This window comes from Gymnogyps californianus, chromosome 3 (assembly GCF_018139145.2).
Source record: "Gymnogyps californianus isolate 813 chromosome 3, ASM1813914v2, whole genome shotgun sequence".
Classification (NCBI taxonomy): domain Eukaryota; kingdom Metazoa; phylum Chordata; class Aves; order Accipitriformes; family Cathartidae; genus Gymnogyps; species Gymnogyps californianus.
The window spans coordinates 38,884,727-38,898,462 of NC_059473.1; the positions used below are offsets into that span (position 1 = coordinate 38,884,727).

Here is a 13,736-nt window from a genome sequence, read left to right on the forward strand (position 1 = left end):
ATTATAGTCATCAAAAGTTTGTCCAAAGATCTTTGGAGGAACGTGGAAATAGGATGTTTTGCATGTTATTTGGAAAGTCATAGCTACATCTGTAAATCTGTGTGATTAAAATAAAAAGGGAGTTCTCTTGCTCCCATCACAGTCACTAGACAATGATTTAAGATGAGTTTACAAACTGGGCCTTGGACCAGCAAGTGATTACAGTTATCTGATGGTTTCACACAGTCTGAGTGATGCAGGAATCGGGCACAGAGCGGCACCCTACCCCAGCGAGGAAGATGTGCCCTGCAGCTGGCAGTCACTCAGTGGCACACACAGCCAGTGCGCACCCTCAGCGCCGGTGGGCTCCGCAGGCAGCTGCAACTAGACATCAGCTCCAGAAAAAAGCCCAGCTCCTGGATTCACAGCCTTCCTTACATCAGGAGATGAGATACAATTGCAATACTGCAGTCAAGAGGTCTGTCCTGTACCTGCAATGGGTATTGCCAGAGGCTTAACGGCCAGTCTGGCATTCCTGCCTGCTGGTGTTGCTGGTGTGTGTGTGACCTGGGTCGTAGCTCAGATTTTGTTCCTGAGGCTATGCCAGAGCACGTCTCACTGTGCACACCTTCTTAGCAAAAGGGACATGGTCCATCCTGTGCAGTACAAGTGGCTGCTAATAACCTACTTGCTCTCCTTGTTTAAATATTCCTGGCTTGTTGACCTTTTCGGGCTACTGCAGAGTCCATAAGAATAAGTGGGGAAGGGCAAAGCATCTCAGGGTAGGATGTTTGAGGAGAGGAATATGAGGGGTGAGGGGGTTCTACCCCAGTTTGTGACACCGGGCATCTGTAGATGTCATGATGAGCGAGTGTTAAAATGCTTTTTTTCACTTTTGAAAGTATTTTGGGATATTTTGTTATACTTTCCCTTTGAACTGATAGCAAGATTGCCTACTGCTTGGAATTGATATTTTAACTGTTACATTTGTTTAAACCCAATCTGGGGTAGCTGAAAAAAATTGAATTGGATACAGGAAAGTTAGGTGTCAGACTGTGCCCTGGTGTTGACTATACATGGAGAATAGACTTGACAGTCTTCTCCTATAAGTATTCAATGGGAATCAGTGTAACACAACTCAAAAATAGTAAAAGTTAAAAATTACCTCAAAGTGCAATCCACAAATAACCTACAGGATTGGGCTTAAAAAGAGAAAGTGTGTGTAGATTTTAGCACAGACTCTTCAGCAGCAGATGTCTTTGGGACATGTCGTATGACATCCATAAGTCTCCAGAATAATTAGAGGCTTTGTGCAGGACATCACAGATACCCCAGGTAGAAGTCCATGATGTTTGTGAACCTCTTGAACCTTCATCCAAGTGGTCAGGTATGCCAAGGGTGCCAGCAGCTCCCCAGCACTGTGATTCCAGTGATGACCTATGGCAAAGACTCCTATGCTGTTAATTGTCAGTGCAAATAAAACTGTTTTGAGGTCGGTCTAATCTCCCCAGGTTTGGACACCAATCTTTTCAACCTGTTCACAAGACAGATTGAAGGCAACTCCACTGTTTCATACCAGGGAAGTCCTTTCAGGTCTGACTGGTCTGTAGTTAGTGTAACACAAATCACATAGTTTTCCTTATCTTCTGCAGTACAGATACTTGTGCAAACTAAGAAAACCAAAAGCAACACCCTAAGAAAGGAGCTGCAGAAAAGAATCTAGAGAGGGGCCAAATAATGATGGAGGAAATAATAATAATCCCAAACAGTGACAAGAAAAGGCACTGGGTGAGAGTCAAAGGGTCAAAACTAAAAACAGAGCACCAAAGGTGAAATCAGAGCTGAATGCCCACCGCAGTACCCATCCCTTCCTGAAAGCATCCAAGGAGCAACCAGGCAGAGGCAGGACAGGGAGAGGAAATCAGGCCTGCGCCCACCAGGATGGCTCCCATCAGCCTTCCCTCGCCAGGTGCCCTGGACAGCCGGCAAGGCCACAGACAGAGGGGGAAGGAGCTGGGGAGGGTGTCCTCTGACTTAGAGAGGCCTTTGGTTGAGAAGGTACCAATAAAGCGGTGAGAAGTGCAGACAGCACCTCAGCAAGGGGGTTTCAGGGAGTGAGAGAAGGGGCTGTGACATGTGCTCTTGATGTAGCAGGGTGTCTTTGCCCTGCAGAAGGGGCACGACTTGCCCGCCTGCGTGACCTCTGGAATGATTGTGGCCATACCCACCCCTCAGTGGAGTGTTTTCCAATGCACATCCCCAGCCAGCCGTGGAGTCAGCTCACTGTACGCATGAGCTGTGAGGGCCCTGAAGGCATTGCCCTCGCGGGGGCCTGGCTGCCTGGCCTCACTTGGACCACCAGCTCTCCTCACCTTTTGTGCGTCTGGGTGGGACAAGCAAGCAACTGGAGCGTGTGGAGCCCAGACTGTGTGGAAACGGGTCTCAGGCACCGTTCAGCACTTTGGTTTATCCTCAGCAGGGATGCAGGGCAGGCCCTGCCCCCATCCTCCAAGGGGAGCTGAAAAATCCCTGCGGGGACTCAGAGCAGCCCTGGTCAAGAGAAGTCCATAACTCTCCTCTGGAAGCTTGCCAGGGTCGCAGGGGATGGGCCAGGGCATTCAGACAGTGCCCCAACATGGGTAGGACAAGCTGCGTTATGGCCAGCACCCTCCTTCAAAGGGAAAGGCACCACGTCAGCCCTGCCCGCCTTTGCAGTATTTCTGATTCCTGGCCTCCAGTTCATCCCGGTTAGGCCCAGGAGAGGGCCTGGTGGCAGAGGGCTAGATGGGCAGATACAGCAGTAGGCTGGTGTCCCACAGGGTGATGTAGTGCACGGGTGGGAGGGAGCCAGGTGCCCCCCATCCCCAGCCGCCAGCCCTGAGCTCTTGACCCAGTTGCTCCAGGTGTAAAACACCTCATGAGCACTGGAAACACCTCGAGTTTCCAGACTGGAAAACATGAGCTGCTACTCTCTGAACTACTGCATCTGGGCCCTGGAGAGGAGAAGACACAGCAGCAGCATAAACATCTCCAATTAAGGTGTTGGAGGAGGACTGAGAGCCCACCGTTAGTGGAATATGGTAACATTTGTGAAAAGATTTCCACCTTCTGTGGAAAGAAGAGCAAACCTATAGTCTCCCCCAGTTTGGGTGAGTGTCTCTGGAGTTTTCAAGGAGCTGGACAATACCTTTAAGATGAAATTTGATGCAATGTCAAATGATTTTCTCTTCAAAACCTGTTCTTCTGGAAAATAAATGATGGAAAATAAGATTAATAATTTATTATTCACTCATTTAAAAGAAGCTGTTGGCAATGATTTAATCAGATGCAGTGCCTTTGGCCAGTAAAGATAATAACAGAATAAAGGATTAGTCATCAATACTGCACTGAAAGAAAAAGGTCAAATTTGTCATTGGTCTAAATCCAAAAGGCCAGGTTTTGTTCTGTTATTCTAAAATGGTGGCCTTCAGTCCCCCTTTGATTTTCATACTGCAAAATAATTCCAGCAGAGATGCAGACTCCTCCGTGGAGTATTTAAACCTATTAAATGTCCCCGCTTTATCTCAGTTGCTTTGTCAAAACCCATCAGGAATAGTTTGTGCACCCTCAAGTAGCTACGTAGTACAAGCTGACAAGTGCTGTATTAAAACGAAGACTTAGGGCATTGTTCGGATACAGAGAATTGAATCTGGCCTCTGGATTTACAGACCCAAGCAGATTTCCTTGGAGAAGCTGTTCCACAACAAAGATTCTTGGATGAATTCCTGACTTGGATTTTCAAAACTGCTATGAGGCGGGATTTCAGCGATGCCAGGATTTCACTCCCTCGACAAAAAAAAAGCTGATGCCTCCTGGCTCCCCTGTGATTGTACTTATACTTTGCATGCTGGTTCTTTCTGTCCTGCATCCACTGCAACCATGGTAGATAGGTCTACGGCTCATTTTTGCCCTCCTGTTACTGCAGGACAAGTTACCTTTAAAGGGCCTATAATCTTTATCCTGCAACAGCAGCATCGGGAAGCACCACGGCAACAATCAGCTTTGCTGGGAGCTGAGAAATGCCAGCTCTTGCTAGAAACTTCTGTTTGCATCAGCTGTAAAAATGAAGAGACTCTCAAACATAACTGGTTTTGACAGAGGATAAAGCAGTTCAAGTCCCACTCCAATCTGCTGTATAAATTCCCCTCCTAAACTCAGTTTGTGTGGTTTGATATCATTCTCTCTTCTATGAAATTTGCTTTTTCCGAGTTTCCATTTGCAAGTTTCCCACTTTTTCTCATAGCTGTTCAGGTCCAATTTGTCAATATTACTTCAACAGGCAGGTCGGATTGCTAAAGCTGGCCTCACCTACTCGTAACTCCAGCATCCCATTCCCGAAGGGCAAACCCAATAATTATTGGTAACATCACTCCAAAGAGCATTCCTTTCCATACTGTAATAAATATGACAAATGTGATACCACTGTCTGAAAAATATTTTCCATGCCTCTTAGGTTTCACTGTATTTAGAAATATTTAGAACTTCTGCATCACAACTGTCTTAATTGCCGGAAATCTGGCTTACCTTGCTTTGGAAAGCAGTGAATACATTAACATGTTGTTGCTTGTACTCTGCTTACTCACTTTCAGACACACTCAGTACAATTTAATCTAGATTTATAATGTTATGACATTTTATGCCTCAGCTTGCTTAAGTTGATATTGGCAACCTGGGATGTAGATTACTTATCAACAGTGCTTATATACTGGTATGATAAGCACCATCCAAAGCCCAAGAGGGCAAAAGAAAGAAATTAAGAGTGTAGATTTTACCACATACAGAACTTAATTGGCCAGGTAAGAAAATACCTAACAAATACGAATATAACTTCTGCATTTCACTCTTCCAAGGATGATATGGATTGTCCAAAGGGTCAAGAGGGATACACCCACCTGAACCAAAGATACGTGAAAACTAAAACTATACAAGCACAAATTATTTGCTTCTACACATGTTAATGCTAATGCTAGCACAGTTTTTGTCTAAGGAAGCCCTAGGTGCTGGAGCTGCATGGAAATCTTGGTGTTTAGCATATTAAACTTAGGTTTTTAGCTCTTCTTATTTTAAATAAAAGTTTGAAAGCATGGAGGAGAGGCAGGGCCTGGAGGCAAAGCAGCTCCCCCAAGCAGCCAACAACATTGCTCTACCTCTGCGTCAAAGTGTCCAAGCAGAGAAGGACAGAGCTGCTGTGTGTTGGAGATGAGCGGAGGTCTCTGAGTGGAGTGGGAGAGGCTGGGAAAGGGGATTACACCTCAGGCTATATACTGCAGGGGATGAGAGAGCCAGAGGGGTCTCAACACTGCCTTCAACTCCATCTGCCACCATGGGCTAAAGCCCTCAGGGATTGGTCCTCATAGTGGGATCAGAAAAGTTTTCTCCATAACAAAGCTCATCCACAGTGCTTGTGGCATAGCAATGCTCATCTGGGCAATCAATATTGCAATTGGTACTGCCCTGCAATACTTTGGTTTGAACATCAGTGTGCCCATGTGCCTCCACAGCATCCTTTTCTCGGCCCTCTGCAGCATCCTCTGCAGCTTGGCCCATTACAGCAAAGGGCAGCCAAGGTCTTAAAACAAAAATGCTGTTTGTAGGCACGAGTTCCTCATTTTACCAACAAGGGAGAAGGAAGGCAGAGAGACATTCCCAAGGCAGCAGTGACTCTGGATGAGATTTCTAGCTTCCCACCTTGTGTTCAGTCCTGAAGGACCAGAAAAATGTGGGTATCTGCAGTATTTCTTGTTCTCATTAGTTGCTGATCTTATTTTGTTACAGTTGTTTTCCATTTTTTTGATCTTTATTGACCTTTTTTATATTTTGTGTTTTGTTAAAGTTTTTTTTCCTACAGCAGAGAAACTGCAAATACAATGTTATAATGAGTAATGTGCTGACTTTTTGTTTTCTTATCTACCTTAGGACATTTATTTACCCCTTCTTCACTAGAGGCAGACCTTTCCCACTGCAATTGCTTTTCTTTGGCACATTATTCTGTATCTATAATGGCTTCCTTCAGGGGTACTACCTGATTTACTGCGCTGAATATCCAAACGATTGGTGCACCGACATCAGATTTACATCAGGTAATTACAGCTGCAGGATTCCCAAGATCTAATCTCCAAGCAATTTGTAAGCATTTTGAATTATGTCCTAATCTTCACTGAACATGTGAGTCAAATCAGTTGTGATGGAAATCAGCATAAAACCTGCCTGCTGGCCCAGATAAATAAATATGCAGTGACTTTTTTTTTTTTTTTTTTGCTAGGCAGCCACCTTTGAAGGCATATGATGTTATGTGCTGGTCTCAAATCACCAGCCTTGTTTTACTGACACCACTCCAGAGCCTCCCGCCGCTACGGGCTGCGGAGATGCAATCTCAGGCCTCAGCTGAACAGGGATGTGCCCTTGCTCAGCCAGAAGTGTCCACCCAGCAGTGGCTGTGGCAAGTGCAAACCGTGGCTTTCTCTTCCCCGCCAGGGAGCTTTGCACTTGATGCAGCTATTCCAACTGAGAGAGAAAAGAAGGGCAAAACCCCAGCATAAATGAGGCTTTAGATACAAAGGGCTCTTTTTTCTTGTGTAAGGCACATGGAAAGATTAGAGATCATGCACAGTCTGGTTGTATGTTAATATGGTTCCTTTATATTCCATAACTTAATAGCCTGGCTGAATTTCACCCTGTAAAATCCCTGAGAGAATAGCTGAGCAAAAGCAGCTAGGTGGCATTACACATTTGGTGCTGCACAGAGGATGTTTTTTAAATGCACACATAGAAATGAAGATTAACATGGAGGTCTGAGGAAACGTTTTCGATATGACAAGTACAAAATAACCAAGATACTTTCTGTACCCTGTTTCAGACTGTGGATGCAAGTTCAGTCTTTTAAGACAGCATCACATATTAAAAATCCTGGACATTGTTTAGTAAGAGCTCCCATACCCAACAAAGAAAACACCACATCACATAATTTGCATGATAAATAAATAATTAAAAAAGAGGAAATCAGATTTAGCAGTACTTGAAATATTAAATAAAAAACAAACAGTATATTCTTGCTCTACGGACTCTTACCAACTTTCTGTTGCTACTGGAAGTGTTGAGGTTTTATCAGCACTTAGTCTTTTTTCTGTACTTTGTAGCATATACCACCTCGATTTCTTTCCTTGCTTCCCAATCATTGTCAGAGGTGGTTTTCTCAGTGTCTAATGTGGCATGAAATGTAGGGCATGTCACCTGCAGAGTTTCTCAATCAAATGCCTCTAGTTTTTCAGCTAAATGGAGTATGGTCAATGAATTATTCTGGCCAGAAGCTGTCAGCATCCTTCAGCGAGTAACTGCTCCATGTGCATGCCCATAGCTCTGTCCAAGCAGCCTCGCTGGCAGCGGACTGAGCTGCGCTGAGATGTAGGTTCCCTTCCCGGCTCTGGTGATGTGCTGGACAAGTTTGTGTTCTCTGTGCTCCTCTTTCCCCAGCTGTAAAATGAGAGTAATGGTACTTGCCTACAGCTCAGTGGTTACTCTGCAGTAATGTCCACAGCCGTGGCTGGCTGCCATCAGCCAGCAGTGTCAGCTGGGTACTTTGTGTCCCCCCCTTGATGTTCAATAAATGGTGGCTATGGCCAGCTGGGAAGTTCAGCTTTTTCTCACACCAGCTGAAAGTCCTCTGGTCTCATCGACAAAACAGTGTGCTCAGGATGATCATCGTTCTGTCCAGAGTTGCTCTCTACACTGAAGCTACCCAATTGTCGTGGTTTAGCCCCAGCCGGCAACTAAGCACCACACAGCCACTTGCTCACTCCTACTCTCTCCCAGTGGGATGGGGAGGAGGATCAAAAAAAAGTAAAACTTGTGGCTTGAGATAAGAACAGTTTAATAACTAAAATAAAATCAAATATAATAATAACAACAACAATAATAATATAACAACAACAACAATAATAATAGTAATGAAAAGGAATATAACACAAAAAAAGAAAAAAAAAAGAAATAAAACCCAAGGAAAAAAAAACAGTGATGCACAATGCAATTGCTCACCACCCACTGACCGATGCCCGAGCAGCGATCCGCCCCTCCTGGCCAACTCCACCTGATTTATATACTGAGCATGACGTTCTATGGTATGGAATATCCCTTTGGCTAGTTCGGGTCAGCTGTCCTGGCTGTGCTCCCTCCCAGCTTCTTGCACACCTGCATGCTGGCAAAGCATGGGAAACTGAAACATCCCTAACTTATCCTAAGTGCTACTTAGCAACTACTAAAACATCAGGGTGTTATCAACAGTATTCTCACACTAAATCCAAAACACACTGTACCAGTTACCAGGAAGAAAATTAACTCTATCCCAGCTGAAACCAGGACACCAATGCAGGTGATCCCAGAGGACTGTGATCCCACAACTGACACAGAGATATAGGGTTATTTGTCACCAGTCACCTATGCTTCTCCAGTTCAGTAGCCTTCTTAGTAGCAGCACATCTTTTGATTTGAAAAAGAATCCACCCACCTCACATTAGGTCTCCTGTCTGCCTGCTTCAAAGATAAACCTCACATATGTGCTTGAGTGGGGATAACTAGGCAGAGCTGTCTTTCTAATCCATTTCTTGTTTGTTTCTTAGGCCTCCTCTTATTTCTGCTGGGAATGGGAATCAACATTCACAGTGATCTCCTGCTGCGCCAGCTGAGGAAACCTGGGGAAGTCACTTACAAGATTCCTCAAGGTATATTCTTATCCCCCACCTCCTTGGCAGAAGTAGGGCAGCAGGATAGATAATGTTTTCTGACTGAATTCACAGCAAACCAACAATAATAGCAGAGATGCCAGTATCGCACAGGTACTTGGCCCAGATGCCCCTCTGAGCTGCAGGGACTAGCGTGAGCTGGCTGCAGACAGTCCACGAGAAGCAACAAGAATATCTGGAAAACATGAGCTGAGAGGAGAGATTTTAGGAAATGGGCTGGGTAATTTAGAGAAGATTGAAGTGGGACACAGGAAGAGGATTTTAGCCTTGTAAAAGGCAGCTGCAAAGAAGGAAATATTCTTCTCCATGCCCAGGAAGAAGAAGGAGTGGACTTCTTACACTGCAAAAGGGAGATTCAAAGTGTAAACTTTAGGGGAAAAAATAACACCAAGGATGCAAGGTGCAGAATTTCCTTTCCATCTCCTTCAAGGTGGGGCTTGGTGAAGAAGAGTGGGCATGGGCCAGAGCGGTGAACCAGGAAATGTCTAGCTCTGTAGAGCAATATGGATGGGGATCCAGGAGTTTCCTGGTTTTGGTGTCGACTCCTTCTGCTGGCTTGTTATGCATGGTAATATCTCTCCCCCAGAGTTTCTCACCTCCAATACTTACGTGCCTCTTGTAGATGTTGTGATTAGCTAAGATGCAAAACTGAGATCCAGATTTTGCACCACCCAAAGGTAGTGGAGTTGCGAAATATTTTTTAGGGCCTGAAGAGAATTAACTAATGTTAATAATTTTACTTTAAATCTAATAATAGGCTTTCTTAAGTTCTTTTATAAATGAAAATAAATGATTGTGAAAGTGCTGGAAGCCTCTGGGTTAGAATCACCTTTGATTCTTTTACTTGTACAAGAGTCTTGTACAAGATCCTCCTTTGGCATGGCTCCACTGGCTTCAGGGCAGTGGGTTTAGGTTGCTGTTATGGGCTCTGAATAAGAAAGGTAGCATATTCTGCTGCTGACTTTATGGGAAAGAACTTTCCACGTGCATGAGATGACTGTAAAAATTAAATATTTTGTCTGTCAATGCAGGGGGACTGTTCACCTACGTTTCTGGAGCCAACTACTTTGGAGAAATTGTGGAATGGTTTGGTTTTGCCATAGCAACCTGGTCCCTACCAGCCTTCGCCTTTGCTTTTTTTACTCTTTGCTGCATCGGGCCACGTGCTTATCACCATCACAGGTATCACACTGTTTCTTGTCGTATGCTGCTGCTTGCTCTTGGAGTGCAGTTTGCAAAATACCAGGGAGGGGCAGAGGAACAGAGCCAGGATTCCAGATAAAATTGAAATTTAATATGATGTACAAGAAGTGTATCAGCTTATTTGTGACTGGGTGAAAGTAAGGCAGTCGGCTGGAGCCCCTGTTGAGTCAAGTGGGCCTGATTGATAGTCATTTAATCTGACACGAGTTACATCACTGCTTCTGCTGTGTTAAAGCCTCTTTTCACTGAGCCTTGTAAATCTGAACCTTTCCTAAGGGTTCCCTTGCAACCTCTGCAGTCCTTTGGAGTAGATACGGTCCCCTGCTCTGAATTCCTAAAGTTTCTACTTTAGGTCTGTTAGAACCTTAACAGTATTATCAGCTTTCACTTAATTAAATAACCTGGTGTAAATAGTTTTGGAATGCTCTTTTGCAGAGTAACACACAGAGGTTACAAAGCAAGGCAGTTTGGAGGAGTTTTAAGGTTCCTCAGCTGAGCTGTATTGAAACTGTGCAGTTTCCTTGTATGTATGCAGGTTCACTCTCTTGCTTATTTTCTTTCAGGTACTATCTCAAGACATTTACGGACTATCCAAAATCAAGGAAAGCCTTGATTCCTTTTGTTTTTTAATGATTGAAATATGGACTCTGTGTTCTGTTTTTATAGGGCTTTTTTCAATTCCTAGTTTTAATGTTAGGTCTGACTATAATTAATTGTACAAATGATAACCTGGGGTTGTAACAAACAAGAAGGTAATTTGGAACTGAAGTTCTTGGTTTTGACTACAGGGGAAATTGCAGATAGTTGTGGGCAAAGGGACTCCCCAAACAACATGTTTGCTTGTCAGTGGAGTTCTACCTATGGAAAATGGATATATAACTGCACTGACATCAGAGAAAAAGCATTGGCGAAAAACTGATGCAGAAAAGTAGAAAGTAAGCCCATGACTTCAGAGAGTCTTCAGCAGCCATTCCAATTTATAGCACTTCTGCAGCTGCTTCTTCCTGCCTCCATACCATAGCACATGTGCCCTCGCTCTGCCGGCACTGCCCTAGGTGTTGCCACACTTTAAACAGGAGTAGGGGTCTCCTTTGCTAGGAAAATAACTCAGCCCATTATTTTGCATCTAAAAGCCAGCTGAGCTCCCAGAACCATAATGCAACAAGAGGATTACTTGTGCCAGCACAAGGCTGGGAGCAGTGTGCCATGGCACAGAGGCGATGTGAAGTATGTGGAGATAGAAGTATCTTAAGCTGGCACTCACAAGCACAGTGTCTGTGTTCCTTCCTTAAGCAATAATCTCCTCACTGTCAGATGATTAATCTTCAGCCATGAGAGTTTTTTTTTAAATTTACTTTGTTAAAGCAATTGCAGCTCCATTAGGATTTTTTTTCTGTTGCAAATCCAGAGCTCTTTTCAGAATAAAAATTTGTCCACTCAAAAACACTCAATTGTTATTCATAAAAATACTTGAGATGGTGATGTATGACAAAAATTATAATAAAAAGCTCTGTGTTGAAGAAAATGTTCTCCAGCACTGGCGGTACATTTTGTCTACGGAGAACATTTTCAGATACTCATATTAGGAAATGATACAGAGATATTACTGAATTTTCACAAAAACACAGGATGTCTCTTCTTAATTTCAGAATATAGTTAGGAATTTTCCCAAAAATGTCATTAACCCCAATAGGAAGAGACGTCCCCATGGATGCTCATAGTTTTAGTTACCCTTCAGAGCATAAAATCCTGCTAAGAATTATGCTGAGTACCTGGAAAAAAAAAGACCAGACCACACATACTAAACATACTACCTGCTGCTGGAGTAACCTGATTGACTGTACACAGTTTTCTCTAAAACACAATAAAATTTATGTAAAACACAGGGCTGTGCTAGCCTATAACTTACTGTTTGCAGAAACAAGTCTCTGTGATGTTGCTTACCAAGTCCTGCTCACGCTGGCTTCCTCCTTCTGGGCACACCCTCCCTTCTTTGCTCGTATTATTAATTGTCTTCATTACCATAGAGCAGAGCAGCCAGCTGAGGCTGGGTCCCATTGCACTAGTCCCTGTACAGCGCACAGGAGAGCCAGACCCTTTGCCATGTGTAGGCAAAGGTAAGGGAAGGACGAAGTAAGGCACAAGCAGGATTGTCATTGCACAGGCCGTGACTTTTGCATCAGCACCACAAATGTATTTTGCTTTTGTTTCCTTATTTAAATCCTCCATGCGGAAACACACTGGGAAGGGGGTTGCTGGGTGTGAAGTCAGGGACAGAAAGGCTAGAGGCGACGAGGATGCCAGGTGGGAGGGAATGGCCTCTTCTCCAGGGAGCGGATGCTGAGTGTGAGCAGCGGCTGCGCTCCCCAGCACTCCCTGCCTCAGCAGACCCTCCTTGAAGATTCCTCTTTGTGCCTTTTTCCCCCCAAAGCCTCAAAAGTGACGAGAGAGCAAACAGCCCATGGGTGCCAGTGTCCATAGCTGCTGTCTCCTCCATCTGTTGCTGAGCCTGGGGAGGGAGCAGGGACCAAGCTCTGCCTCACCCTTTGGACCAGAACAGGGTTTGTGCAGACTTCTTCGTCCCTCCTACCTACCCCCTCCTGTCAGAACAGGACTATTCCCTGCATTTATTTTCTCTTGCTTAATATTTGCACCAGATGGGCCGTTACTGTTGCCACTATCGGTCCCGGGACCGGATACCTGCTGCAAGGAGCCAGGGATCAAGGTGGGAGAACTGGTGCCGGCCAGAAGTGGGAGCTGGCCTGCCTGCAGTCTGGGGGGGCCCTGCAGCCCTGTGCCCCTGAGCACAGGGTGCCTCAGGGTGCTGGATGCCTTGCAGGAGCAAGTCCATCCTCTCTGTCATGGGCCTTGGACATGCCGTGTGGAAAGGGGCTGCAGGTAGGAAAGAAGCACGTCTTCCTTCTGTCCTGCCCCGTGGCGTTTTTGGAGAGCAGGAGCACCGCATGTGCTTTAAACCCCCTACAAGCAATGATTGCAGTTAATAGTGATGGAGAAGAGGCACAGGCTCTCCCCGCATTGAGTTCCTCCGTGGGGCTGGTGGCTGCCACCCCTGCCGCAGGGACACCAGTCTGCCCCGGGGTGGCACACCTGGGAGCACAATGCTGCTGAGAAATTTATTTCATCACCCCTTATTTTTATAAGGAAAAATATATTCCCCTTGTCTCTGGGAGAAAAACACAGTGGACATTTTCATATCCCTCTGCTCAAGCCTCTGGAGGCTATGTACATATATGATTTCAGAGTTGACTGCAAACTGTTTTGAAAAGCAGCACTTTTCTGACTTTCTTTGCAAAGTCCTTTTGTTCTGCCAAAAGCTAACAGAAGTGTCCTCCGCTGGTAAGCATTTAAAGTAACAGCTCATTCCTTTTCTCCCCCTTTTGCAATGCTGTTTTTCTGTTTGGTTTCCTCCCATCATTCACATTTTAGTTTTCATTTATCTTTGAGGAACATTTATCTTTGGGTGTTGTTCCCCTGGAGAGGGCCTTCCTGAGGACAGCTCTGAGTGTTGCTGCTCTGCTAGAAAGACCTCTCTTATGTGGAGCTGATAACCCAGCCTTCATCCCTGCTGGCAGCCTGCTGGGAAAATTAATCCTTTATCCTCAGGACTCTTGTTAATTTAATTATTTTTATATTGTTCAAGTGCTTTTTTCAAAAGCTGACTTTCCGTAAACATGCACTATACCGCGGTGGTAATACACAAATGGCTTAATCATGCATCTGACAGTTTCTTCCATGAAATGCATTTTCTGCACCTAAGTG

General features: G+C 44.8%; 1 protein-coding gene across 1 annotated transcript in view; it reads left to right on the top strand.

Annotated features, from left to right (window-relative positions):
• Window positions 1-11,402, top strand: part of SRD5A2 (steroid 5 alpha-reductase 2) — a 30,269-nt gene extending 18,867 nt beyond the window's left edge. Inside the window, exons 2-5 of the mRNA XM_050894369.1 lie at window positions 5,935-6,098; window positions 8,631-8,732; window positions 9,785-9,935; window positions 10,520-11,402. Coding sequence (XP_050750326.1) covers window positions 5,935-6,098; window positions 8,631-8,732; window positions 9,785-9,935; window positions 10,520-10,586 — 484 coding nt within the window. The 3' untranslated portion in view covers window positions 10,587-11,402. The remainder of the gene's footprint in view (window positions 1-5,934; window positions 6,099-8,630; window positions 8,733-9,784; window positions 9,936-10,519) is intronic.
• The last annotated feature ends 2,334 nt before the right edge of the window (window positions 11,403-13,736 follow it).